We start from the raw sequence: 26,299 nt of genomic DNA on the forward strand, positions 1-26,299 counted from the left end.
CTGTTGCTCCCTCTGCCTCCTACTCCTGCTGCTGCTGCTGCTACCGCTCCTCCTCCTGTCAGCGAGCCCTAGTCTCCTCTCCTCGCCCGCTGCCCTCTCCTCCCAAACCTCCCCTGCGCCGCGTTTTGGACTCGTGGAGACGATTCCTCCTCCCAAGCAAGCCATGGGTGCCTGTCTCCGTCCCCACGACCCCCCGGTCCCCTGCTCATACCGGCAGCAGCCTGCAACCACAGCCCTGCGCATATAAGACTCCATATCTTGGCATTTCAGACTATTTTGTTCCCGCCCTCCCCTTCTTAATCCGCAGTCACTCAGCTTCGATCATTCCTTTCGACCCTCCAACCTTTATTTTTCATTCTTCCTGTTGCCTCACGCTGGGAGTGTGTCTTCACATTCATTCATTCATTTCAATTTCAGCTGCGTATCCGGTGTCTGTGACCGTTCCTTTCGTACTCTACTCTGTTCGCTCCTCGGTCTGGAACCACCCCTTCGAACGACAACTATAGTATTTTATTGAGAGCGACTCGGTCGACAGCACCCTTCGAACTCCCTCGATTCGACAACTTTTGTATCCGAGATCAAGATGCAGATCAAGAACCTCGTCGCAGCCCTCGCGGGCATGGCCGTCGTCGCCGAAGCCGGCGTCACCTTCATGGACATCGACTCTCCTCTGAGCGCCGCCTTGGCTAAGCGTCAGCAGCGTGGTGGAAACCGTGGTGGAAACCAGGGCAACAACGGCCAGAACAACAACAACGGAGGCAACAACAACGCCAACAACGGCCAGCTCTGCTTGCAGCAGAACGCCGTCCAGAAGGGTTCTCAGTCTGCCGGAACGCCCGCTGCCCAGCAGGCCCAGTCCGCTACGTGAGTATACCGAGCCCATCAAAGCCCGGGAAAGTACTAACCACTCTGGCCAGTGACAACGCCAACTTCATCAACTTCTGCTCCGGCTCCACTCTCACCGACGGCAAGCAGATCACCGCTGGATCTTGCAACGGTATCGTCATGGGCAAGATTCCCTCCAACACCAAGATGGTTTCCACCGTCCTGCAGAACCCCCCTCACAACGGCAACATTGCGGCCAACCAGGACTTTGACGTTCAACTCAAGGTCAACAACCTGGCTGCCGGTTCCTTCACTGATGCCCAGGCCACCTACTACTCCGCTCCTCAGAACGTCAACGGCCAGGGCCAGGTTGTAGGTCACGTTCACGTCACCATCCAGGACATGGGCAACTCCCTCACTCCCAACCAGCCTCTGGATGCGTCCAAGTTCGTGTTCTTCAAGGGTATCAACGATGCCGGTGACGGCAACGGCAACCTGAAGGCCACCGTCACTGGTGGTCTCCCCGCCGGAAACTACCGCGTCTGCACTATGTCTTCCGCTTCCAACCACCAGCCTGTTCTGATGCCCGTCGCTCAGCGTGGTGCCCAGGACGACTGCAACAAGTTCACCGTTGGCGGAAACGGCGGCAACAATGGCGGAAACAACGGAGGAAACGGCGGCAACAACGGTGGCAACAACAACGCCAACGCTGGAGGCAACAACGGCCAGAACGCCAACAACGGCCAGAGTGAGTAACCCCTCAGACTTCATGATTCTGAAGCTAACCACTGTGACAGACGGCGGCAACCGCGGAGGTAAGCAGAACGCCGGAAAGAGGGCTCAAGGCGGCAACCGCGCTGCTGGTGCGGGACAACGAGGCGCCGGTCAAGGAGGTAATGCCAACAACGCATAACACCTTAGAACCCCCCTTTGCATTTCGCACACTGAACCCAAGGCATTTTCATTTTCTTTTCCCCCTCTCTCTCCCCCCTCTCTCCCTCGCCCTCGCGCTAATACCCATACCCAAGCCTTTCCTGGAGGATTCCCTGGTGCTCAGAATGGAGGAGGCTTCCCTGGCGGCCAGAACGGTGGAAACCCGTTCGGGCAAGGCCAATTCCCTGGATTCGGTAACCCTGGTGCGGCCACTTCACAAACCCAGTCCGGACAGAATGCACAAGGTTCCGCAGATGCTAACACGTCCGCTCAGGACGGGGACGCCGCCAGTAAACCCGCCTCGTCGGCAACTTCCTCGGTAGCCTCGTCGGCAGCGGTGCCGACCCAGACCGGAGGCGCCTCCGGCAACTCCAACAACAACGCCAACGGTAACTCTTCCGGATCCGCTGGTGGCAAGGGAGGCGCAACGTCGAACGCAATCCTCGGGCTCGCGGCCCCGGCGGTCACGGACTCGGGCGATAGCAGCCGACCCTTCTCCGTCAACGGCAACTCTTTCATCTCCAAGGCCAACGCCGTGCAGCGTGCCTGCGACATTCAACGGAATTCCTGCTTCAATGCTATCAACGGTGGACAGGGTAACGGGGCTTCCACATCCGAATGCGATGCCCAGGTCCAGGCCTGCATCCAGGAGCTCTCGTAATCGAATCCCCTCTTGAGTGTTTCCCCCCATTTCTTCTGCGACGAACGACGACGACGATGACCCCGAGGATTGGAATATTTGACGGCACCGCTCACCCAACGGGGCTACCCTACCGACAATTACTTTTACCCCCCGATGATGGGTTTACGACAAAAATGTTCTGGTGTTCTTTTGTTTTTTCTCTTTGTGAGAGTCGTCCAACCTTTTTCGACGACGAATGGGTCTACACACAATGATGGTTTTATTACTAGACGAATCTTGGTTGCCAATGGGTCGTGGGCACCGTGTTGGTGGTTTTTCTTTATTTTTGTTGTTTACTCCTGGATCATGAAAAACCGTTTACCCCCCGATACCACACAACATTGGCAGAGCAACCCTCAACACCTCCCCGTATTATTGTTCTAATGTCCCCCCTCCTACCTCCTCGACGACCACCCAAACCGTTTTCATGATCGAAACCTTTCTGTACATTTAGAGGGAGTTGTTTTCTTTTCCGTTGACAGGATACGCAGCATGGCTTGGAAAGAAATGGAAGACACAATTCCAGTAGAGTGCACATAATTTTTTGTTCACTTTTTTCTTCGGTCATGTTTTCTTCAGATGCGCACTTGGTGATGTCTACTAACTTTGACGTGACAACTCCGAATGGGTGGTGGGCTAACTTCCGCCAACAGCCTGACAACCTTAATCCCACTTGGGTTGAACACTCACCTTCAGGCCAGCGAATCTTGGGGTGGCAGGAGGTATACCGAAAGCAACGACAGAAAGTGTGGTGGTGGTGTGGGATGCCCCAGTCCAAGCTGCGGCGTCTGATCATCGCCCTCTCGTCTCGTCTCCCTCTCTTTTCTGGCTGGCACTTTCACGCAATCCGATTATGTCAGCTTGCCATCCCGCGCAATTGAAGAATCCGTGCCAGCAATCTGAGATCTTGGCAGGTGTCGGGGGACGAGGGGGTGCAGGTCGCGGACCTTGGTCCGAAACACGAGGTGGTTTGTGCGTTGTCGAGACGGCGTTTCATGTGATTTTGCTGTGGTCCGGAGTTGGGACGGAGAAGCGGTGGTCTGTGACGTTGGGGCTTAGGGGGCAGCTGTTGACAGGGGGTTTAGGTGGTTTGCCGTTTGGGTGTGATGTCACGCTGGGCCGGGGGTCTAGATTTAATTAGGAGAATTTTCTTTAGAGGGCATGCTTAGCGTTCTCGGGTCCCCATTCCCCTTTTTCTTCAGATTGATTGATGTTTAAATATGGCCTTATCTCATCTTTCTTGGGTCGCGTCGCTGGATGGGTGGAAAGTGGGAGGTTGTTTTGAGGCGTGGGAAAGGTTTATTTTCATGACTCTCTCTTTCTGCGTCTGTCTCTTCTTGCTTCGCTTGCCATGCAACGATTGTTATGCTATGCTTCGAGTATGTGGTAAGTGCACGATAAGAGAACCCTCGCTACTCGGCCTCTTCTCCGTCTTTTCTCTCAGAGTTTTATTTTGGGCTGTGTCGCGATGGTGTGAGTGGGCTTTTCCCCCCTCAAGTTCCATGGTGGAAAAAACCTTCGAGTGAGGGCATTTCCGGCCGTTATCGCGGGACCCCGACGCGCAAACGAATTTTGAGTTTAGGGACTCTTCTCCGGGTCGCATTTCCGCGTTTTTCATCCGTTCTTCTTCCTTTCTCGGCCGCTGCTTCGCCGCTCGCCGAAGCGCGCGCTCCAGAGGCGGGAAAACCAGCGTTTTCCTTTTCGGCGGCGTGTGTTTTGAGTTGCGTCGATGGGAAAAGTCTCCGGTCGTCTTGGCGATGAACGGGAGTCTTGGAGGGCTGAGATGGGTGTTCGGTCGGCGATGGTTTGGGGCTGCATTCTCGAGAGCGGTCTTGGCGGGTTTGCCAAGATGAGGACTGGAGGGTTGAAGCTGGCGACGGTGTTGAAGATGACGAAGCGAGTCTGCGTCGACGGGTCTGACGCGTTCGTTGCAAATGCGACTGCGCCTGTGATGTGGCATGTTGGAAGGCTTGTCTGATGGCGATGCTTGGATGCTGCGATGGCGCTGTGCCGAGTTGTTTGATCCTGCGGCGGTGGACATGTCGCTTGATGGACCGTGTCGGGCTTGTTTGAATGCTTGAGGTTTCTCGCCGGTTCGATCTGGAAGTTTGGTTGTCAGCGGCACACCGTTGTTGGAGCTCCGGCGGTTCTTGGCGTTGATGGAGATCGGCTGGCGAGATTGCTGAATGGCCTTGCTATTGTGGGCGACCGAGCACTTTGCAGCTAAAGCTTCCATATCATTCTGAGTATCTTCTATCAACACGAAGACCGGCCTCTTTTCCAAGGTCTCGACATGATCGCCATATGTCGTTGGCACGTTATCATTCAGTGACTTATGGCGCTGGTACCAGTTCTCTGGAAACCCGGCTCCCTAGATCTTGTCGAGTCTGGCAGAATTATCCCTCATTTAGGCCTCTGACAATGGCTCGGGACGCGCCTTTTTGTTATACTATTGTTCAAAACCCGAGAGTTCGGGGTCGAAAATGCAAGTTGCGCTTCCGAAGCTGGGAAGGGGCAAAAGACGACTCTCCTGATGGTCCTTAAAACCTTTGTGAAAGATCTCTATTTTCAATCTCGAGATAATTACTACCCGCGGAAACGAAATAGATCTCAGTGAACTACACTTGCATTCACTCGGGCAGCCATTCATTCCCTCACGGCCCCGAACCCCCTCCATCTTCACATATTTGCCAACGTTAGGAACCCCCAAATTCCACAGTGGCGTGCTTTCTATCCAAGACAGCCAAGTCACCCTCTCAATCATCTTCGCCCTTCGGGTGCGATTTACCTTTCACTTGATCTTCTATCTCCACGCCGTGCACTACCTCGGTCTCTCCAGCTTCGAGATGACCGCCGCGCTGCCCCGCAACCCCAAACAGGACATCGACTTGTTCAAGACTCATCCCCTTGGTCTCCTTCATGAAGAAGAATGTGAAGATACTCATGACAAGACAGAAGACGGCGAAGATGATGAACGTCTTCCAGCCGATTCCGTAGATGATCTGCGGCGTGACGCGGGTGACTATGAAGTTGAACAGCCACTGAGTGGCGGCTGACTATCTGTTAGCTTGGCTGCGGTTTATAATTGTGTCTTCCCGAGAGGCTTACCGGCGAATGCAACTCCGTATGACCTCAGATGCGTCGGGAAGATCTCTCCTGCGTAGATCCATGGTCTGCGATTGTCAGTCGCCGCAACTCGCAACTCTTAACTCATTGAGGCAACTCATCCTGGACCCCAGGAACCCGTGTAGGCGATCACGTAGAGATAGATCAAGACGCACATGGCGATCGATGCCGAGGACACCACCTTGCTATCTTCAGGGGGATGAGTGGCTAGGACGGCAGCGAGGATGAACATCATGGCGGACCTGGAGCACGTCATCACGATTACCCAGCCATTCTTGAATACGCAACTCACATCCACAACCCACCAAGTGTATGGGCCCAACGCCTGCCAATCTTGTCAATGACGAAGAGGAGAGAGACTGCAGTGAAGATCAACTTCACGATGCCGTATATACCCGTCGCGAACAACGACGCATCGGCGCTCGAGACACCAACCGTCTGGAAGATCTGAGGGGCGTAGTAGCCGATGGAGTTCGTGCCGGTGAGTTGCTGCCACACCATGAGTGCGAAGATGAGCAGAAACCTGTTCCGCACGCCCGGCTTGAGGCACTCTTTCCAAGTCGACTGGCGCGCTGCCTCAGCGTCGACGCCACACGACACGGTGATCTCGTTGAATTCACTTACAACACCGGGGTCATCGATCGGCTGGTTGCGCATGTAAGCCAGAGAAGCCAACGCCTCCTCGTTCCGGCCGTGCTTCGCCAGCCAACGCGGAGACTCTTTCAGGGGAATCAACCCGATCAGTAGCAGGCCTGCGGGAATCAGCTGGACGCCCAAGGGGATCCTCCACTGTTTTGTTGTAGATGGCATGTTCCTCTCCACGCCGTAATTAAGCCAGTACGCAATACTGCTCCCCAGCACCAAAAACTCCTGGAACAGACCGGTGATACGGCCGCGGACCTCAGGCGGCGCCGTCTCAGCGACGAACACGGGCGTGATGGAGCTCATGCCTCCAACGCCCAGGCCGGCGATGACCCTGCCCGCGTAGACGTACTGCAGACTCTTCGGCGAGCCCACCTGGAGCGAGGCACCCAGGAGAAAGACGACAGAGTATGCCATAAGGGAGTAGCGCCGTCCGTACCGTTCGTTGGCGAGGGCTGCGGAGAGGGCGCCGAAGAAGCAGCCGGCTGTCAGGAGCGAGACGACGTTGGAGGAGACTTCGGCGACTTTTTCGTCGGCGAAACCTGACGAACCGTATGGGAGGCCGAAGTCGCGTTTGAAGCTTTCGCAGGGGAGGAGGCCGCCCATGACGCCGACGTCGTAGCCTGGTAGAGTTAGGATGGGGTGTTTGGGATGCTTGCGGGTGATGGGATCGAACCGAAGAGGAGGGAGCCCATGTAAGACACGGTTGCTAGCAGGTAGACTCGATAGTTGTGGAAAAAGCTCTTTGTAGGGCCTTGCAACGTTATAGCGAGCGCCATGACGAACAATGGTTAATTGTTGATGAACATACACAGCAGCTAAGAGGTGCGACGGGGGAAGTTTCACCTATGAAGTCAGGAGTCGGACTCTTTGCATCTATTGGATCTGTATCTAACTTAAATATTTCGTGAAATGTACATTTTCTCTGCCTCCTATCTTTTCGTGATACATGTCAACACCATACGTTCTCGGACGGGTGACATCGCGACTCCTGCGATACTCGACGTTCCGATACGCATATGAAGTCAATGTTGAGCCGAGTCAAGTCAACTGCAACCATTGCTTATCAGATACAAGATTTAGGATACAACGAGTAAAATGATTAAAAGCTGCGCGTTCTAATGCCCAAAGGGGTTCATGTCCCAACCAACTAGCAGGCTTCCTGGCTTGGAATGCAAGAAGAGAGTGCATCGTGTGCGTGATTGTCACCCCCCTTGTCAACGGAAATCAGATAAGGGATGCGCCGACGATCGATATAATGAAGTAAGGAGAGTGATGAGAATAGTTAGAGATAGGCAATACGTTGGAGCTCCTCTTCCGTCAGCATTGAATGTACATAGTGCGCGTGCAACCCCACGCAGCTGTAGCAGTCCGAGGATGAAGTCAACGGCATCGTTGCCCCGCCATACCATGTATTGTACCTTTACTGCCTAGAAAAGCTCAATAGGGAAATTCATCACACGGAACGAAGTTGGTTGCGATTGCAGTGAACGGGGGAGGAACGCGGGGTTGAGCTGCGGGCCGAGTCAGATATGACTCGGCTCAACCGCCGCTCCGCCCCCGCACCGCCCGAGGAACCAACTCGGCCGGGGATGCGGAACAGGTCAAGCCAGTCCGCTTCCGCGTTCGCAATGGCTTTCATATGCGCAGCACTGTTGTATCATCAATCGCGATGACCTGTTTACGCTCGTCAAGGTCCCAAGTCTTGTATACGCACATTGCCTCATTTCACTACTCCTGGGTTGACTTTGAACACGGTCTTCAACATGGCCAATCGCGGAAAGACTCTTGATGAGAAGGTCTTTAGTATTAAAGACCTGAAGGAGGAAGCTTCCAAGAAGCTTCCTCGGGCGTACAAAGGTGAAAATCTTTCGTTAAGCCGTGGATATCTAGGCTCATTCGTGAAACAGAATTCTTTAATGAAGGAGCTATGGACATGATAACGTAAGTTTTGCTATCGCTTAGCTGTTTTACAAATGTCTAACACGAAGTTGTAGAGTGCGGGACAATGAGGAGGCCTACAATCGCTACAAAATCAGACCTCGGGTCCTCAGAGATGTGTCCAACATTGACACATCCACCACCATCTTTGGCGTGAAGGTGGCGCTGCCTTTCGGATTCTCGCCTGCAGCAACTCACAAGTTGGCGCATCCGGAGGGCGAGGTAGCCACATCCCGAGCTGCTGCGGCGGCTGGCATTCCCATGGCACTCTCTGCGTACGCCACTTCTCTTGAAGATGTCATCGCGCAAGGCCAGGGGAACCCATATATCATGCAGTTTAGTATCCTGAAGAATCGAGAAATCACTAGACAGATCCTCCAGCGGGCGAAGCGTAAGTCCTACGGATGAAATTGCTGCGATGGTGCTTACTGACTCGGACCGTGAACAGAGGCAGGATACAAGGCCGTCATGATGACGGTGGACGCGCCGATGCTTGGACGTCGCTTGAATGAGTACAGGAACGCCTTTGGCCTGCCAGAAGGAATGGGGTATCCCAATATTGCCCCAGGAATGGACATGAGAAATCTCGTCGATCAAGGTCTTGACTTGACATATGGTAATAGAACATTCAGTACCCCAATTCTATGGAGATGCTTACTATCGTCAGAGGACGGTATGAATTGGGAGCAGGCCCTCAGCTGGATAAGGGAGAACACCAAGCTGGATGTATGGCTCAAAGGAGGTAACAAGGCCGTTTGTAAAGACTACAAAGACACCGTCTGACCTAGTTTCTTAGTATACACCGCCGACGACGTTGCACTGGCCATCAAGCACGGCGTGGACGGTGTGCTCATCTCGAACCATGGCGGCCGGCAACTTGATGGCGTTCCAGCTACTCTCGATGCCCTGAGAGAATGTGCCCCTATCGCAAAGGGGAAGATCAAAATTGCAGTTGACGGTGGTATCCGACGAGGCACTGACATCTTCAAAGCTCTTGCCCTCGGTGCGGACTTCTGCTTCGCAGGACGAGTTCCCATCTGGGGATTGGCAGTAAGTGCAAAAAGAAAATGTCACGGTGACTGTTCTCAAAAAAGCTGATGCATCCGGGATTAGTACAACGGATCTGAAGGTGTGCAGTTGGCAGTCAATCTGCTTCATGATGAGTTGAAACTAGCTATGTGTCTTGCTGGGTAGGTGTCCCAGACGAAGTTGATGAGAAGCAACACTGACCATTTTCAGATGCAAGACTGTCAAAGACATCAACAAGGGACATCTATCACTCCTTCAAGCCAATGGAGTCTTAGCAAAGTTGTGACCTGGAGTAATTGACTCACAGCGAGGCTGCTAGTCGAGCATTTCGCGCGGCAGCGTTTCGCTGAAACCTCGAATAACATGTATGCTAATCATAGAGCTGCATTCACTTGAACGGTTTATATGTAGTAAACAAATAGAATCTTCCACTCTCGATGATTCAATTCCCTTTATGTGGTCGTTGAGTGCTCACAAGAAACGCAGAAAGTCGTGTTGTCTGAGCACTTAGGAATAGTGTAGGCGAAGCTAGACACGGCGATAGGAGAGGCGGCGATAGTAGAAGTGCTACAACAGGGACGGTACTCATTAGTTCAAGAAACATGTTGGCTGAAGAGTTCACAAAGTACTCAGAGTTGTCCCTGATGGCCAAGAAGGAAAGCTGGCTGGGATGACACCTTAACCTATGACAGCATCGTGATGTGAGTGTAGGAACAAGGTCGAAGCAATCAGTTTCACACCTGAGCTTTCGTGAACTCACTAAAGTTTGCCACCCCGTCATATATAACCCCAACCCTACCAGAAAGCTCTCCGTTGCGACCTCTCAAATAATAAAAAGCTTCCTATGAAGAATAGAATACCACGTAACCGCCAAATATTACCTCGTTGATATCACTCTCAAAGTTTGGTAGACAGACGCCATGTATTCACTACCGACGCCAAAATCTTCTAGTCTAGTATCTCTCTGACCGGCGCACAATGTTGACAAGCTTCTGGCCCTTGGCGCATCTCTCCAGGTTGTAAACAAGTATCTTACGCACTCTCTCATAGTAATGATTCGAGTTTCCAGCACAGTGGGGAGCGATGATGACATTCTTGTACTTCCACAACTTATGCTCAGCAGGAAGCGGCTCCGGATCTGTGACGTCCAGCGCTGCACCTCTGATGAGGCCCCCATCAAGCGCATCGACAAGATCTTCGGTGTTGATCACGGCACCTCTTCCGGCATTAGAAACGTAAGTCTTCTTCTTGCTCAGCAGTTGGAACTGCTCGCGGGAGATCATCCCCTTGGTCTGGTCCGTCAAGGGCAGCGTGATGACCAGCAGATCAAGATCCGAGGCGAGAAAATCGTCTAGCTGATCTTTGCCGTAGAACCACTTTGATGGATACTCGCCGTTGGGGTCTCCTAGACCCGGCTCCGTGAAAGAGTCGTCTTTGCGGGACTCGGGTGTGAGGCGTGGGTGCAGGGTGTACGCGTGGACGCTCATCCCGAAAGCTTTGGCTACATGGGCGACTTGGCGACCGACGCAGCCGTAGCCGAGGATTCCCCTAGGTCCTGTTAGTTGAAACTCTGGGTGGTGGTATCGGGGTTTGGCATACACTCGCAGACCCACCGAATCCTCGGTGTCTTCATCTGACGGAGGGTCGATCCATTTAGACTCTTTTTGGTTGTCAAGGTATTCCGGAACTTTGAATGAATTAGCAGCTGTCGGCATGAATAGCTTCTTAGTAGGCCTACTGTGATGTTGGAAAGCCAGGAAAGTCGAGAAGACCCATTCCGCAATCTGAGGTCTGTTTCATGTAAGTCACGGTGCAAGTAGTAACAGCGTCGTGGCTGTGCGTTGGTTGCTTACGGGTGCGTTCCATTGGACGTGCAAAAGTCGATGGCTGTCTCTTCAAAGAGCGGCAGTCCCAGGATCTGGTTGCACCCAGCGCTGAGAAGCTGGCAGTACTTCAAATTCGGCACCATCTCTTTGGTTGGGAATGACTTCCACGTGAAAAGGATGGTCACCTTGGCCCATGTCTCCGGGCTGATGTCGCTCGGTAGTTCTGTTTGGTACATACCGATCTTGCGGGACTCAACCGGCATTCCGAGACTGGCAACCCAGGCCGGGTCCGGTGTCCATGGCATCAGGATAAGGAGGAAGTCTTTGGAGCTCATTTTGAATGCTTTAATTCTTCCGGAGATAGACAAGAAAATGCAGCAAGAAACGACGGCTATGTTCATTTTCGTCTGGAATTGAGGCTTATTTATGCGACTTGTCAACAGAGTTCGTTCTGACACTGGCTTGGCTTACACGGGTTGAAGGCACAGTTGACTCGGCCCTTGCACCATTTTGCCTTGATACGCCAGCACTACCTAGAGTCCCAGTGACTTCCAGTTAGTTACTTAGTACTCTCTCCACTGACGGACGTCCCGTGCCGTGGCTCACAGTCCCCTTCTATTTCCGCTGATTGTCGGTGGGGAACCCCCGCACTTCAGGAGGCCAATCTTTGACTCGGCTCTGGAGCTGGGCACCTAATCGTCATTGCGACAACGGCTTCGACGGGCATTGCCACTGAACGACATTGGAATTCTGGCTGCGGTATTATCACTTGCCACTTCGAGTCCATCTATTAGATTGATATGGCTTGCTTGCTTGAATCTGGACCTGTGAATGTGCATCCAGTGCTATCTTGACTATGAGGTCCTGTATGCCATCCTTGGCGATGGCACTAACTCAGTGTCACTATTTTCCTGTAACATAGCGCTTCAAGAACTCTTCAAGATTCTCCTCTGGTAATCCCAGCTTCTCATTCCAAAGGCCCCTTTTGGCGGAGTATTGCGCCAGCCCCCCTTTCCCATACACAGCACCTGCAATCAGGCCCAGAGCACCCAGCGGCTGCCCCTCTTGAACTTGAGCAGCACCATTTTGCCAAAGTTCTTCGACAGAGCCATGAGAAATATCAAACTTCTCTCGTGAGCTCCGGGTTCTTCAGGGATTTAGAGATGGCTCTGCCAACTTGGTTGAGGTTGGTGGCGTCGAAGGGAATGTCTCCGCCGTCGTAAATTGTGACAGTTCGGGCTGCCACGTTCCAGCCCCCGAAACCAGGGATCGCAAGGCCCCAATCGAACATGGCCCCGGAGACGATGGCAGTCCATGAGATCTTGTCCTGGTTCTTTTTGAGATAGTCAAGAGTGGCAATCTTGTCGGTAAGAAAAGGAATGATCTCCGGGGCCGATGGATCAGATGTGTCGACCCCATACTCCGAGGGGATGAAGACCTTGACTCCTGCAACTATGGCCGCATCTATGAGGGAGTTCTGAGAGGCCAGAGCACCGGCTGGGGAGATGCTTGACAGGGTGCTGACAACTGCGTCTTGGCCCTTGAAAAAATTCGACAGCGAGGCCTCAGAAAAGTCGCTCTTCACATGTGTGACGCCCTCCGGCAGCGATGCTACCGAAGTTTCTCGAGTAAGTCCAGTGACCTGGAACCCGTCCTCCAAGAGTGCCTTGATGGCGGAAGTTCCAACATTGCCACTTGCGCCAATGACGAGCACTTTTCGGATAGAAGTTGAGTTCATGTTGACGTAAGTTGAAGCAAAGGTACACAGTCAAAGATTTTGGGAATAGGATGATGATGCTCTCGGTTTGAAGATTGATCTAAACACGACCTTTCTGGCCCAATTTATATCTCTGAACTCGGCCTCGAGACTTTCCAGCTCGACTGATCCACATGAATTTTACTTTGCACGTCAACAAGTCACCACGAGTCAGAATGATTGAAGCTGATGGCGGTGATGGCGCCATAGGCAGAGTTCTCGTACTCAACTTGTCCAACGGCTTACAAATACCATGCTTTAGATAGTGATGATACCAACTTGTAAAAGCCTCAGTAGGCTTTTTCAAGCAAGTTTTGACCATCTACAACATTCCTGACCTGCAACACCTTACTAATCCCTGTCAGACTAACCGCGCACCGGGAGTTGACGACCGCGGTTCTGTTCAGTAATCAATTTGGCTTGCTCTTAGTGGACCAATTATTCGCATCAACCCCACATCGGCGATAACTACGATACTGCAAACCGGGCCACTGGCCAATATGTGATCTTGATCTTGTCAAATTAGTTGCTGCCGATGGGATAGAGAACGGCTTGGCAAAGTGTATTGATCTATGGCACGATTTTTCGTCCTGATCCGGTTCTGATTAGCAATACTCTCTCGGACCCAAGACGGGATGCATGTCCGTCGTCTCGTACTCGTATTCCGTAGCTGGAGATAACTGCTGGCGAGTTGTTCTTGCTGGGCTTGATGATTACCGAGATATCCTTGCCATTATTGGTAGTAATCAACGAGAAATCTACATAACTATATATAAGAAGCTGCTGAGGAACATTGAGGTGGTCGCAGTATCGCCTTTCAAGTCTTGAGCAACTTCCTCTTAATTCCTCACATACTCAATCATGGTCAGCAATCTTCAGGTCGACGTGTATGTTGCACCGGCTGCGCCCATAGCCACCGGCCACCCCGATCCGTCTAAAAGATGGTTCTCGCCCATATCTTGTACCCTCATCCACGGGCCAACTTCAGCTGTTTTGGTAGATACGCCGGCCACCATTGAGCTTTCCGAAGGCCTCGCTACCTGGATCAAGAAGACAGCCCCTGAAAAGAAGCTGCTGTACATCTACACCACACATCTACACGGAGACCACTTCCTCGGGAACCCCGTTATTCTCCGTCATTTCCCAGAGGCAAAATGCGTTGCCACTGCCTCCGTTGTTGATGGCATCCGGAAGCAATGGCCTGGCAGTCTGGCGTTCTGGGACAAGCTCTTTCCCGAGGGGCAGATCGCTGGCGACCAGCATATCCCCAACGCTTTGCCTGCGGATGGAAAGTTTCATATCGACGGCCACCTGCTCCAAGGCATCGATGTATCGCACTCGGACACAGATGCTTCGTCATTTCTTCACGTTCCCGACCTCAAACTCGTCGTGTGCGGAGACATAGTGTACGGGGATTGTTATCAATTCCTTGGCGAAGCCAATACTCCCGAGAAGAGACAGATGTGGCTTCAGTCTTTGGACCAGATTGCAGCCTTGGATCCTCATGTTGTCGTGCCTGGCCACAAACGAGCCTCCCAGATCGATGGATCATATCTGATTGAGGCCACAAGGGCTTATATACTGGCATTCGAAGAAGAGCTGGAGAAGGCTGAAAATTCTGAGAAGCTTGAGGAGGCCATGATTCGTCGCTACCCTCAGAGGTGGAACCGCTTCCTCCTGGAGCAGAGCTGTCAGAGGACTTGGTCGGCTCTCAGCTTAGAGGACTAAAGTCATTGATGAATTGGAAATGTTACGCATGACTCAATGAGAGGTGCACAAAGTGCCATGATCGATAACGAGTAACCAGGCTAGTGTTATACAATTATACTCCATCAGTTATGCCAGCCGCTTCAGTCTACTTACTTCGTCCGTCGTAAATGAAACCACACCCAACACTACTACCGGTTGAACATTTATGCCTCGGAAGCTGTGTGAAGGCGCCAAATTTGCTTTTTCGTGATTTCTTCTCGATTTACGTAAGGAGCTTAGCGCAGTCTTTTGAGCAATCATCTTCTGCTCGACTATTTTGAGTCTACGGCTAGGTACATATGCCAAGCTGTGACATGTCGGCGGTTCATCTGAACAGCTGAAGTGGGGAGCCTCGGCTGGAAATAGCTGCATATTTCATTGGTGGCTGATAAATCAATCCACCCAGCCCCCCTCACGACGCGTCTTCTTAAATTTTGCTCGAAAGTTTCTCTTTTGTCATTCAAGAGAAGTTCGGCCATTGCAATCATGAATCCAGAATTTTCTCTGCAGGAAAAGCTGCGCCTGGCCTTGCGCCTGATCTTCATCTGTAGGTTCAGCGGCTCTAATGTGAGATATCACTAACCGTGCTCGTTAGTTCCCCTGCAGCTGCTTGTGAACCTAGTGACTGTTGTCTCCGTCGCTTGGTTCAGAGGGCTACCCCTGCGGTTCTATGTTCTTGCCGCTTTTGCGAAAACCTATCTCTACAGTCTCCGCGCCCGTCAAATCCAGTTCGTCACGCCTGCGACGAGAAAGACGTACGACGGCTGGGTGCGCCGCAAGACACAAAATGCCAACAATGTCAACGACCGTGTCGTCCTCGACAGACTGAGCCACGATGTTGACACCCTCGAAGACGGCAAGTCTTTTCTGCTTTGGGTGGGAGACAAACGCAAGGCTAAAAAGGTTGTGCTTTTCCTCCATGGCGGCGGGTACGTCATCCCTTTGCTAGATGGGCATCTGGATTGGAGCTGGCGAGCCTACGTTACCGCCGGCATTGAAGAAGACGTCGAAACTGCCGTAGCCGTGCTCGAGTACACACTTTGCCCTGAAGTGAAGTATCCCAGTCAGCTCACCCAAGCTGCGAGCGCCCTGTCCCATCTCATCAAGGCCGGCTTCCAGCCCGGCGATATTGCTCTCGCTGGGGACTCGGCGGGTGGGAATCTGGTGGCACAGGTCTTAGGGCATCTGGTTCATCCTCACCCTATGGTTGCGCAGGTTCAGCTCGCCGAGCCTTTAGGTGGCGCATGCCTTGTGTCTCCATGGCTAAGCGATCGCACAAGCGATAATTCATTCGCTAAAAACTCCAATGTCGACTTGCTATCGTCGTGGCCTATTCAAAAAGCTGCGGGAGATATCCTGGAAGAGACTGGGCCGTCAGAAAATCCTACGAACCCCAGAAGCCGCGTCTTTTCACTGCACAAGCATGACATCTGGGATGGTGGGCTCAGCAAGGTTGTCAAAGGTTTGTATATCACCGCCGGCGAGCAAGAAGTCTTCCTAGACCAGGACGTTGAGTTCGTGGACAAGGTGCGCCGTGGTAATCCTGGGCTGCCTGTGCAGTTGGACCTACAGCCGAAGTATGCTCACGACTTCCTCGTCATGGAAGGGAATTTCAAAGACGGCGGGGAGTGCACGGAAGCCATGAAAACCTGGTGGAGGAGTGTGTTAGTACGAAATAAGGAGGCCTGATCGGTTCGGATTTGATCTTTAGTCAAGAATGTTTTAATGATGGCAGAGGTATGGTCATGTATGAACAGGGCAGATACTCTTGTTCAGATAGGCAGTCAACGACGCCCACTCAGCGCCATCAGCTTCTTGGCTATGAACTCACGAGCGGCATACTATGCGTCGAAAAGTATTCTACCTCAAATACTGATGGTAGTGGAACCCGTTCCACCTTTGACCCTAAGTAACTCTTTCCCTGGTAACACCAAATTGCCCTTCGTGTTCGCCGGCGTGCTCCATTCTACGACTGCTGTATTATTGTCGCCCACCGTGAATTTTGCAGAAAACTTCCCCAAACTAGTAGTGAATCCAGCCTCTGCCTCGGAAATCTCACTCAGCACGGGCTTCAGTTGCCATTCGCTGCCCCCTGGCTTGATAACTCTCAAGCCAACAAGGTACTCAGTCATGGTCGAGGTCGGCCCGCTGCTCCATCCATGGGCGTGAGACATGTATGTAGGATCATTCCTATAGCCTCGGTCTCCTCGGTAGCCCCATGTACCGTTCACCAGATAGCCCTCTGGGACGGTAGATTGAGTGCCGTTGGGATGGTTCAAGTACCAACCCCATGCATCCCTGATCAGACTCAGAGCCCGATCAGCTCGTCCAGCGCGGAAATGAGTTGAAAGCTCAATGCTGGAGATAAATGGAGAAATGTTGTTTGTGAGTTCAGGGCAGCGAGGCCCAATAGGCGCCCAATTCGACTCGAGATAGTCCGATATTTGTTGTGCCTCAGCGCTGTTAGCTGACACAACGCCGAAGGCAACAGCCATGCTGTTAGCATCTTGAGGGTATAGAGATGTGTCGTTGGGGCTTTCCTTGAAAGCACCTTTGCCACTATCCCAAAGATTTGCCATGATGGCACCCTGGAGCGTAGCTGCAGCATTCAGCCATTCTTGTTTGTAAGTGGACGCATTGGTGAGCTCGGGTGCCCATGACGCGATATCAGCTCCGGCCTTTAGTGCACGGTACAGGCTAAGTCGATTAGCAGAGCCAACACTTTTCGAATGAGAGGTTCACTCACAGCATGCTTGCTGAGCTTCGCTCGTTCGAATATGTCCAGCGTCCCCAGTCCTTCTCTCCGGTAACAGCCATGATACCTTTGGAGTTGATTTTTGCCCTGCTGTTGGCAATAGCTTTCAAATACTTGGCCCAAATGGACGTCATGTACTCTTCGTCTCCGGTATACAAAAAGTAGTTGTACGTGCCAACGAGCGCCCACAGATGATAAGCTGGCAATGTTTCCTTAACTCTCCGCTCTTAATGCTTGCATTCAGATACGGCTGACTTACTATCGCTGTCTTTTGAGGGATAAGGAGGTCCGGCTTTTGGTAATGTACCATCTGATCCCTGTCGAAAGTCAGATAATGGCTTTGAACGAGACGCAAAGTACTGACTTGATTGTCGTAGATTGCCTGCAATGCGTTCTTGGTACTCTCCATGTCGCCAGTGCTCACAAACGCACTCGGCACTGCTGTACCCATGTCTCCAATCCAAACCCAGCGATCCCTCTTTGCTCCATCGAGAAGAACGGTGTTTCCTGGGCCGATATATGCGTCATTCTGCCACCCGGACTTCAAGGTACTTGTGCCGACACGTCCAGTCTTACCGGGGACAGAATTTGTCTGCAGTGTGTACGCGCCGCTGTACCAAATTTTGTTCAGAAGCTCCTCACTGGAGTGAAAATACCCCTGGTATGCCCGAAGATCCGACCAGGTTGGCTGAAAGCTGATCTCAAGACTTATGTTACGGATCTCCAACGTTGCGTTCGACCGAATATTTGTGAGGAATAACGTGAGATAGCGAAAGCCGCCGCGTAGTTTGGCGTCGGGCATGAGGTAGGTCCCAGGACCTTCGGATGTGATGTTGTAAGTGAGGGCACCGTCCTGGCCAGTTCCGCCGTTAGAGTTGTCTGATTTTTGACCGATATAGTCCTTGGCCTCTGTGAAGGCGAGTCCAAGAGTAGCGTTGCTATAACCAGAGAGCTCGTAGTCGACAGTGACTATGCCGCCGACTTCAATGCCAAAGTCGAACACCAATGCTTCACTGTCCGGTGAAAGCACAACTGAGGAGTTGAAATTCGATATCTTTTCGCCGGAGGGAAGGGAAAGAATGAACATGGGCGTTACATTGCGAGAGCTGGGGGCATAGTTGTACTCGTCCCAATCTCCCGGGAATGCTGCCGATTCTGGTCCATCGCAGGTAGTCGTCCTCCAGCATTTTGCTGATGAGCTAGATGCAAAGAAGGCAATGGTGGCAAAGAATTGCCATGTCCTATGAGACAACAGCATCCTGGTATAAGAATTGAGAGGAGCCTGGGGCGGTTGAGATCCCCCCGTCTTTTGGTGATCTAGATGCGACCACGGGTAAACTGCATAGTAAGGGTGGACTCATATACTATGACTACATAGAAGCACTGCTGGTTTGTTGATGCAACATCGCGAGTGATTTGTCCGTGAGATTTCGGTTGTCGTGCTATTTGCAAGCGAGCAGCAGCCCGCGGTGATCATGGCTTCGGTGGAGTAAATCGCGGGGAAGCAACCGAAAGGCCTCAGTTCAGGCCAGAAAAGGAAATGCTCAACCAAACCCTGGCAATGGATTTAACTGACTTGGGGTAGTGGCCCTCTGGATCGTGCCGATTTTCCCGTCTTTGCTCCTGCACCCCGCTTTCCCCAACTGAGGGCTGGAACACCAACGTTTCTCAACATCTGTGTAAAGTCGCTTGTCACAAACAATGACATACAGAATTGCAAGACTATTTGCATCCCATGAGATATGATCCCAAATCGTCTGGCTGATCAGGGTCTTTCGCATGGTGGGCAGCAGGCTTCAGATGCAAGTGAGACTTGTCGATAATGCGCTGAAGAAAAGCCGCAAGCGCTGCTTACGGCGTCATTGATTTATGCTTTAACTCGTATCCTCCATCTACCGTCTCTAATCGTATTTTCACCTAGCAGTTGTTCTTTCCTGTCCTGAAGCAGAAAATGTTGATAGTTCCGTCAGCCTGTGTGCAGCATGTTGCGCCCAGATCTTTCACACCGCCCCCGAAGCACCTGGGCTGGCAGTTGCCGCAGACATCCTGGCACTGTGAATATACGAGTTAGCACAGGCCTGATGTGTTTCGTATGGAGAGATCTATCGATTAACCAACCTTAGACTTAGTTCCCTTATCAGCTGGGCAGCTACCGTCGGCGGGAGCTCCCGCGCAGAAAATGAATGCTGCTGATGCGGGGAGAGCGAATTGCAAGAGAGTGGCGACGGCGATTGCGGACTTGAACAACATTTTGATTTCTGAAGTGGGGGTATCTCAGTCGTGAGTTGTTTCTTCGGAGAATTAAAATGAAGGAATTGGGTCAGGTGCTTGTAGTGAGTTAAGCTATAGGAAGGTAATGAAGATGGGCAGCAACACATTTCGGATTACTGAACTGTCTGCGCTTTATATATTATTTGCTTTCGTTTGTATTCTACGATTGTCTGTTCCACGTAAATTTGCTCTTCGTACCAGCATTCCACACACTCGGTATCGGATTCAGGGACCAGGGGCTGTGGACGGGCGCCGGTTCATCTGATGCAACCTATTTTGGCTCGGCATAAGTGACCGAACGTGGGAGCACCATGCCGAAGTGGAACTCATCCGATACATTCATTACTCGCCATCTGAAATATCTGCGTCCGGCGTGTCCGGTAGGGCTCCTGCAACTCTTTAAAAAGGTGCGTACCTACCGCCGTACTGGCGGTTTCAGCGGAAATAGAGTTTAAAGCATTCTAGAACGCGTAACACCAAGGCTGAACTCCGACATCCTACCCCATGATCCATCACCAACACTGACTACCCTAGTTTCAAGTAGAGAGGTGAGATCTGATAATTGTCCGAACCTGCTCACATCGCTGGTAGGCCTACCGCCGTTCCTGCCTTGCGGTCAACCGGCAGCGGAAAATGGTGAGAAGTCCGTGTGGGGTCACGCGCCACCCGGCCTCGAAACGAGCGGGCGGCCGGAATATTCCCTTATTACAAGTGGCGCAGGTCTCATAAAAGACAACTTTATTCTCTGGGGAAGTTGGTTTTAGTGTCCTCAGAGAGATTAGCGCGGGTTCCAGAGACTTGCAACGCGACAGTTACGGGGTAGAAGAGGAAGTTCACCGCAGTCTCTGTAGTTGCGACTGACTCAAGCCTGTACCTACCGCTCATTCGACCCAAAGGCTTCTTTGATTGAAGCATTCAATTGCGTTTCATCATGGTAATCTTAATCTGAACCATCTGTGATGTTGAGAGAGACTGTTGACGAACTCGGCGTTCCAAAATGCAACCATACTCGGTCAACCACTCAATGTTCTTTCTTTGTTTATCTCCTTGGGGAAGATCCTTGGCAAGTCTCTGCAATGTAATATAACGAGGACCTGGGTTCTCTGGAAACGAAACTTCACCAAGCCAGGCTGTTTTCTTGTGATCAGGCATCGTAACAATCAAGGCACCTGTGAGGTACGCCTTGTTTACTTATGGCGCGACTCACGTGGACTCGTGGAGAGATATATGCGGCTACGATGACAACTAGAAAAGCTCTGTTAGACACGAACGAATAGAGTTGGATTCATACTTCTTTCCATCTAGAGAGGGTGGTATGTAGTAAAGTATCCGTATAATAGTCAATGTCCCTTTGAGTGGGGGGGCCTGGCTGTAAGCCCGAAAACAAGTTGAGCTTAAGCTCTGCAGCTTCAGCAACTCCCTTTAAGTATCCAACCTGTTCATTTCATGGATGAACGTGCATCACTGTGGACGGTCGACTCCTTGTTCATCTTAAATCTGAGCTGCTTGAGTGAATTGAGCGTGCCAGTTCCTGCAATCACAACATAATTTTCGAGTCTATAGTATCCGTAAGTATGTCGTTTATCACATAAATAGAGTGCTTCCAATGTTTTGAACTAGGCGATACGGTATTAACGGTAGGTTTAGTGATAGTGGCAGAAGTGAGATGATGCATGGCTTCAGCCTCCGTACAGAGAGCATATCCTTGCGTCTCTCTGCTTAAGCTTCGTCTGATTCGTATTGATAATTCAAGTCTGGGTCACACTGCCGCGCATGATGAACATGCTCAGAAACTAACTTGACGAGCGCCAAAGACTTCTGCTCTGAAAGACGCGCCTCAGTGATAGCAGCCGCCAGGTACTCCTGAAGAAGGACGAACGGCGGGCCCTGCTGAGGCGATGGCTCCGGCAGATCTCTATCCCGAAATGCAGCCCAGATTCGTCCGTATTGACGTCCAAAACATGGCCGCTGGTCTTCTTCACGGTCCGAGAGTGTCCAATCATACTTGCTCCAAATGATGCAGGTTTTGTTGCTTGGTGCAGGCAAGTTAAGTTCCCTGACGATGTGATCAACCAGCTGAGCGGCCTTCCACCGGAACGTGATTGCGTCTGCGATATCCATTGTGTCTAAGGATTCATTCGTCTGTATCGCACGCCGTAGCATTCCGCGCATAAGCGGTCCGAATCCTCTGTCCCAGCTGCCGGGGCAGGTTTGCAGAAAAAGTGTTGCCATCGTCACCATTCGGTCGTGGCACTTGGGGCAAGAAGCCGGGACCATTCTGGAATCTTCGTGGTCGAAGAAGTCTTTGCTGAGCCGTGGGTGGTCGCATCTTATCTTAACGAGGTCATTCATCGTCTCCGCTTCTGAGAAGACCTCCGGGCTGGAGTCGTCTTGCGCATCCATGATGTACTGATGCCTTGATGTAGTTGCGTGTCGTGAGTCAGGATTAGACTGAACGACAGACTGATGAGATTCAATATTTGATTCTGTGAGAATTTTTTGCAACGTTGTCTTCAGAGGTACTTTTCATCAATAGAGGCAAGCTGGCGGCCATCAAGGCCGATCGTGTCACCCGGAGTGGCTGTGAACCACTGCAGTTCTGAAGTCTATCTTCTCTACTGCACTGTTTCAAAGCCTCTTCCATTGAGTTCTTTCTCAAACTATGTTTCTATGAACTAAGAATTGTCTTGCCATTCTTGCTTGCTTGTGCTCTATGGGCGGACGTGAGACTCGTGAGGAGGACTGCTTGTCTCTGTCATCCGCATTGTACAACCTTACCTCAGTTTGTGCCTTGTATTGTACTTGATATTTGTATTATCGTTGGGCTCCTTGGGGCAATACGCACGATTCAACAACATTACTCGTCTCCCAAACAAGCTTTACTCACTTGCGGTTTCGTCAATTTCTTAGGATGCCGCCCGAGCGACGCTGCTACGGCCCGAGTACTCCAAATGAAGGCCATGTTTGGACACACTATGGCAGTCTACAGCACAAATTTGCGGGACTAAAACGATGCCGAATTGCTGACTCCATGACCTTGGTTGAATCAGACTTGACTTCCCTCGCGCAATAGTTAAATCCTTAGGCAACATTTCAAGCTCATCAGAGTTGCCATCTCCCTAGGTGCCTGCTGAGAGTATAGCAGCGGCCGCGTCGTAAGAATTCAACCATCACCTGACCGATTGCACGTTCAATACTAGACCCGACATCCGCCGCTGACGGAAAGCCTCATCCGCAGAATCCACAGCAGAAATGCCAAGACATGACACATAATCGTCGTGTCATGATGTCTACGACAACCACAAGCAATATCTTCAAGCCCGCCGATCGCGTTTCGGGTGCGTCGCAATGCATGCGCGCCTTTCGCCCTCCGAAGAAGTCTAAGCGCCATTGCGACCTTCCTTACCTTCCGGTACGGCCGGCAATGTCATCTGATGTTTCCGCAAGACACATCCACCGAGACAGGGCAGCCATCAAGAAGCAAGGAGCCAACGGCTTTAACGACAGAAGTTCTCTAGGGGTTCATGACGGCTTTCGTTTGGGTCTGGAACAAGGCTGTGGGGTGTCTTTGGGCAGAATCAGGCTGAAATGGATAAGACTAATCCGTGTTGGACGAACCAAAGGGGAGGAATGCTTCTGTGTAACGTCCAGGGGCTATCGTTTCTTTTCGAGCAGGCTGGGAACAGGTGCAATCGTCTCTCGCTCGCCTCGCCTGGCCAAACGCCGCCGGGGCGGCTTCGGCCGGAAAGTTTCAACAGCGAGAGATTCGACGGCCGAAAGACAGTGGCGAAAAGGAAACTATTGACGAGGCTGGACTATTACCTCTGTGAAGGTGAGCCGATTGTGATGTGTGTGGTCATACAATTCAGGCACAGCCGACAAGGACAGAAAAAAAAAAAAAAAAAAAAAGGGATATTTTCGTCTTCGTTCATGCTCACGTCGGTCTCTTCTTCGGTGGAATCTTTGAGCATGCGGAACACACCCTAGACCATCAACCCGTCAAGTCAGTCTCGGCCCTGCGAGAACGAGCCCATCAAATCTAATCTTTTCTTTCCCATTTTGACTTTATGTGTGTTTTCCTCATTGAAAAGGGGGGTGAAGGGTGTCGTCGTTTGTTGCGACTTGCCGCCCGGTAGTGCCGCCAGCAGCCGTTGTCGCCGTGAAGATTACGGACTTCGGCCTTGCGCGCGCGCGGCAAGCGGGCCAAGGCAGACGAGAGATTGAGGGACAGATACAGGTATGAGCTGGCAGCGCAGATGACACGCCCCCCAACGGAGAGGGGACCACGTGCTCGTTGCTTTTCTGGAAACCTTCTCGATGGGACGGGGTTACATCGGGATTGGGGCCTGAATTGATGTCTGCCTTAACCATTGCTTTTTCCCGTTCCTCTTCTGAAGAGGGAACCAGAGAGAAAGAGAGAGTCAGGACTGGATGCTGTAGATTCCGTCATGGCTTGAGGACCGAAGCACTGTGAGAAGGGGACAACGGCCGATGGAATTGAATGCAGACAGGTTTCTGACGCATGCGATGTCGTCAGACGGGTAGATGCAGCGGAGGATCGATACAGACTGGGCGTCTGGAGGCGAACGAGCAATACCTACTTACGGCCAGGGCACACATACGTTTTCTCGGCGCGCCGTCTGATGTTACAGCGGGCCTGGATGGCTGTCTTGGTTTGATCTTCAGTTCATCCGATGTTGGTTGGGAGCGCCGTTCCGAAGAATACGCGCTGCCCGGTCTCGTCTTTTCCTCTCTTCGTCTACTTACGCGGCTACGGTAGCATTCTACCCCAAGCAGCATTCTCATCCTTTCGTCTTGGGTGTCGTTTTGCTAGCTGAGTCTTCTGAAATATTGCGAATGCAGGTAACCGGCGGTATTTCATGCGCAGCTGGTGTGGTTGATCTCCTGGTCCAGATCGACATGGGGGTCTTTCTCTCTATGTGGGCGCCGCGCGGACTTTCATGCGGCTTGCTGACGGGCTGCAGAGGGACGAGGCTTCCAACCAACCACACGATCTTACACAGTGCAGTCGCCCAATGCAAGCCGCCGAAACCCACGTTTGCGGGCAGGCTACCACGCGTGCTGTAAATCTCCGGTTGTAGATTTGCTGGGTTGGGAGTGATGAAATCTCACATCGCCTCTCATCTAGTCATATTCCCGGCTCATCGTCGACAAACAATGCGGCACGCGCCCGGGGTTTCCGATCGAGAAAAACCTCCGACGTGGGAAGAAGTTTTCCCATCGGCGGTAGCGAATTCCTCCGTGAGAAGTGACGAGGTCGAGGACCACCCCCCGGCACACGGTTGGGATGGATGTGATGGATGGACGGAGCATCGTGCCCGCGGTGGGTTTTGCCGGCCGCGTGAAGATCGCGAGATCGCAAGATGCGAAGAGGAGGAGTTTGGTGGTGGGACGCCCACCCAGCACCCAGTGCGTCAGCGAGACGAGAGAGCCACACACACGAACGCACAGATGCAGGAAAAGTGATCTGTCTCTCCCTCGGGGATGGGGTTCCTGTTCTTTGGGCGGGAAAGTAATCGGCAGACCCTTGTCAAACGACAGGGATGGTATCCCGGCGAAAGGGAGGGGAGCAGATCGAGAGGTGGACTCCGATCCTTGAATGTACCCAACCGCAGCACGCATACATTGCTTTTTCCTTTCGCTTTTACTTCGCTTTTGCGAACACAAATCTTCTCTTCTTTTCTTTGGCTTGGAGGATTTTCCCTTTTGGCACCGCATGGGCAACTCACAGACTCCTTCAGAGGAAGGGGTTTCTCTCCTGCCCAAAGAGGGTCCCCGTCTCGGATCTTGGAGGGCCTGGGGCTGAACGAGATGTCTGGGCTCACACATGTCTGCTATCCCGTGACCTGAGCCCGGGACGATCATCCTGCTCCATCGTAGAGAAGGGGGGCGGCAAATAGCGCCATCCGAGACTTTTAACCTTTGAGAAATTTCGCTTCTCGAGCGCGTTCGTAGGCGCCATGTCTGGGCTTGAGGCAGGCAAGGGATGATGAGGCTCTATGAGAATGGCGTCGAGGGGCGGGGCGTTTGATGGTGCCCGAAAGTGTCCCAGCCACGCGGAGATCACGACTCGAGCAGGACTCAGGGCAAAGAGGGCTGAGAAGCCGCTGCGGGCCCTTTCTCGCGGCCGGCGACTCCCGTCGACGGCGTCACTGCTAGAGGCATGTAGGGATAGACGGGGGGATATACCACAAGGATCGGGGAGGCCAGGCGAGGTGGTTAGAGTTTGTGATAAGAAACGATGGAGAGAGGCAGATCGAAGTTTGGGATCGCAGCCCGTGGACGGGTAGTTGCAGCCGGGTAGATTGCGTTAGGGGCCGCGCCGCCCGCCCGTTCGATGGTTGAGATGACATCTGGCGGTGACAGCAGCCAGGAGTCATGGATAGGAAAACCGGGTATTCCGGGAGCGGGTACGTCCGTAGATGGCGCGTGTTTATTGCGTGTTTTTTTGTCGACGGGATCATCTATGACGAGGACTTGATGTCTGTGGGCGAAACCCGCGGGTTCGAGGTTGCATGCGGTTGATCCCGTCCGGCTTACGAGAGGTGGAATAAGCAAACGGCCGGGGGGTTGAAGTGAGGGAAGGGGAAGGGGGAGAAAGAAACAAAGACTTTGACTGATGGCAGGAACTCAAAAGACGTTGAAGGCGTGGCATTTCTTGACTGACATGTTCGAGTCGTACGTAACGCAACGGCACGCCCACCTGTCCCGGGAACGATCCACATGGACCACACGGGATGACA

General features: G+C 52.3%; 9 protein-coding genes across 9 annotated transcripts; 4 read left to right on the forward strand and 5 right to left on the reverse strand.

Moving 5' to 3' along the window:
- Window positions 1-583: 583 nt before the first annotated feature.
- On the forward strand, window positions 584-2,419 carry CGCS363_v012550 (uncharacterized protein; the record flags this gene model as incomplete). Its single annotated transcript, XM_036644399.1, has 4 exons — window positions 584-864; window positions 918-1,573; window positions 1,623-1,718; window positions 1,854-2,419. The coding sequence occupies 4 exons, from the start codon at window positions 584-586 to the stop codon at window positions 2,417-2,419; spliced, it is 1,599 nt and encodes a 532-aa protein (XP_036491040.1).
- A 2,777-nt stretch (window positions 2,420-5,196) lies between these two features.
- Window positions 5,197-6,987, reverse strand: qa-y-3 (Quinate permease; the record flags this gene model as incomplete). Its single annotated transcript, XM_036644400.1, has 5 exons — window positions 5,197-5,492; window positions 5,549-5,613; window positions 5,722-5,808; window positions 5,859-6,831; window positions 6,885-6,987. 5 exons carry the CDS (start codon window positions 6,985-6,987, stop codon window positions 5,197-5,199), a joined length of 1,524 nt encoding a protein of 507 aa, XP_036491039.1.
- Window positions 6,988-7,974: 987 nt separating this feature from the next.
- FUB8-1 (Oxidase FUB9) lies at window positions 7,975-9,464 on the forward strand (the record flags this gene model as incomplete). Its single annotated transcript, XM_036644401.1, has 8 exons — window positions 7,975-8,068; window positions 8,119-8,152; window positions 8,206-8,540; window positions 8,598-8,765; window positions 8,817-8,891; window positions 8,946-9,199; window positions 9,263-9,339; window positions 9,389-9,464. 8 exons carry the CDS (start codon window positions 7,975-7,977, stop codon window positions 9,462-9,464), a joined length of 1,113 nt encoding a protein of 370 aa, XP_036491038.1.
- A 667-nt stretch (window positions 9,465-10,131) lies between these two features.
- On the reverse strand, window positions 10,132-11,339 carry ddh-2 (D-2-hydroxyacid dehydrogenase; the record flags this gene model as incomplete). The annotated part of the gene is made up of 4 exons (XM_036644402.1): window positions 10,132-10,726; window positions 10,778-10,865; window positions 10,917-10,969; window positions 11,032-11,339. The coding sequence occupies 4 exons, from the start codon at window positions 11,337-11,339 to the stop codon at window positions 10,132-10,134; spliced, it is 1,044 nt and encodes a 347-aa protein (XP_036491037.1).
- Window positions 11,340-12,124: 785 nt separating this feature from the next.
- CGCS363_v012554 (Isoflavone reductase-like protein IRL) lies at window positions 12,125-12,742 on the reverse strand (the record flags this gene model as incomplete). Its single annotated transcript, XM_036644403.1, has 1 exon — window positions 12,125-12,742. One exon carries the CDS (start codon window positions 12,740-12,742, stop codon window positions 12,125-12,127), a length of 618 nt encoding a protein of 205 aa, XP_036491051.1.
- An 879-nt stretch (window positions 12,743-13,621) lies between these two features.
- CGCS363_v012555 (uncharacterized protein) lies at window positions 13,622-14,488 on the forward strand (the record flags this gene model as incomplete). The annotated part of the gene is made up of 1 exon (XM_036644404.1): window positions 13,622-14,488. The coding sequence occupies one exon, from the start codon at window positions 13,622-13,624 to the stop codon at window positions 14,486-14,488; it is 867 nt and encodes a 288-aa protein (XP_036490651.1).
- Window positions 14,489-14,995: 507 nt separating this feature from the next.
- est-0 (Esterase) lies at window positions 14,996-16,198 on the forward strand (the record flags this gene model as incomplete). Its single annotated transcript, XM_036644405.1, has 2 exons — window positions 14,996-15,056; window positions 15,105-16,198. 2 exons carry the CDS (start codon window positions 14,996-14,998, stop codon window positions 16,196-16,198), a joined length of 1,155 nt encoding a protein of 384 aa, XP_036491094.1.
- Window positions 16,199-16,374: 176 nt separating this feature from the next.
- On the reverse strand, window positions 16,375-18,522 carry CGCS363_v012557 (uncharacterized protein; the record flags this gene model as incomplete). Its single annotated transcript, XM_036644406.1, has 4 exons — window positions 16,375-17,206; window positions 17,256-17,463; window positions 17,524-17,581; window positions 17,629-18,522. The coding sequence occupies 4 exons, from the start codon at window positions 18,520-18,522 to the stop codon at window positions 16,375-16,377; spliced, it is 1,992 nt and encodes a 663-aa protein (XP_036491089.1).
- A 659-nt stretch (window positions 18,523-19,181) lies between these two features.
- On the reverse strand, window positions 19,182-19,514 carry CGCS363_v012558 (uncharacterized protein; the record flags this gene model as incomplete). The annotated part of the gene is made up of 2 exons (XM_036644407.1): window positions 19,182-19,316; window positions 19,383-19,514. The coding sequence occupies 2 exons, from the start codon at window positions 19,512-19,514 to the stop codon at window positions 19,182-19,184; spliced, it is 267 nt and encodes an 88-aa protein (XP_036491072.1).
- Window positions 19,515-26,299: the final 6,785 nt, after the last annotated feature.

This window comes from Colletotrichum siamense (assembly GCF_013390195.1).
Source record: "Colletotrichum siamense strain Cg363 chromosome Unknown KSG_Cg363_contig08, whole genome shotgun sequence".
Taxonomy (NCBI): domain Eukaryota; kingdom Fungi; phylum Ascomycota; class Sordariomycetes; order Glomerellales; family Glomerellaceae; genus Colletotrichum; species Colletotrichum siamense.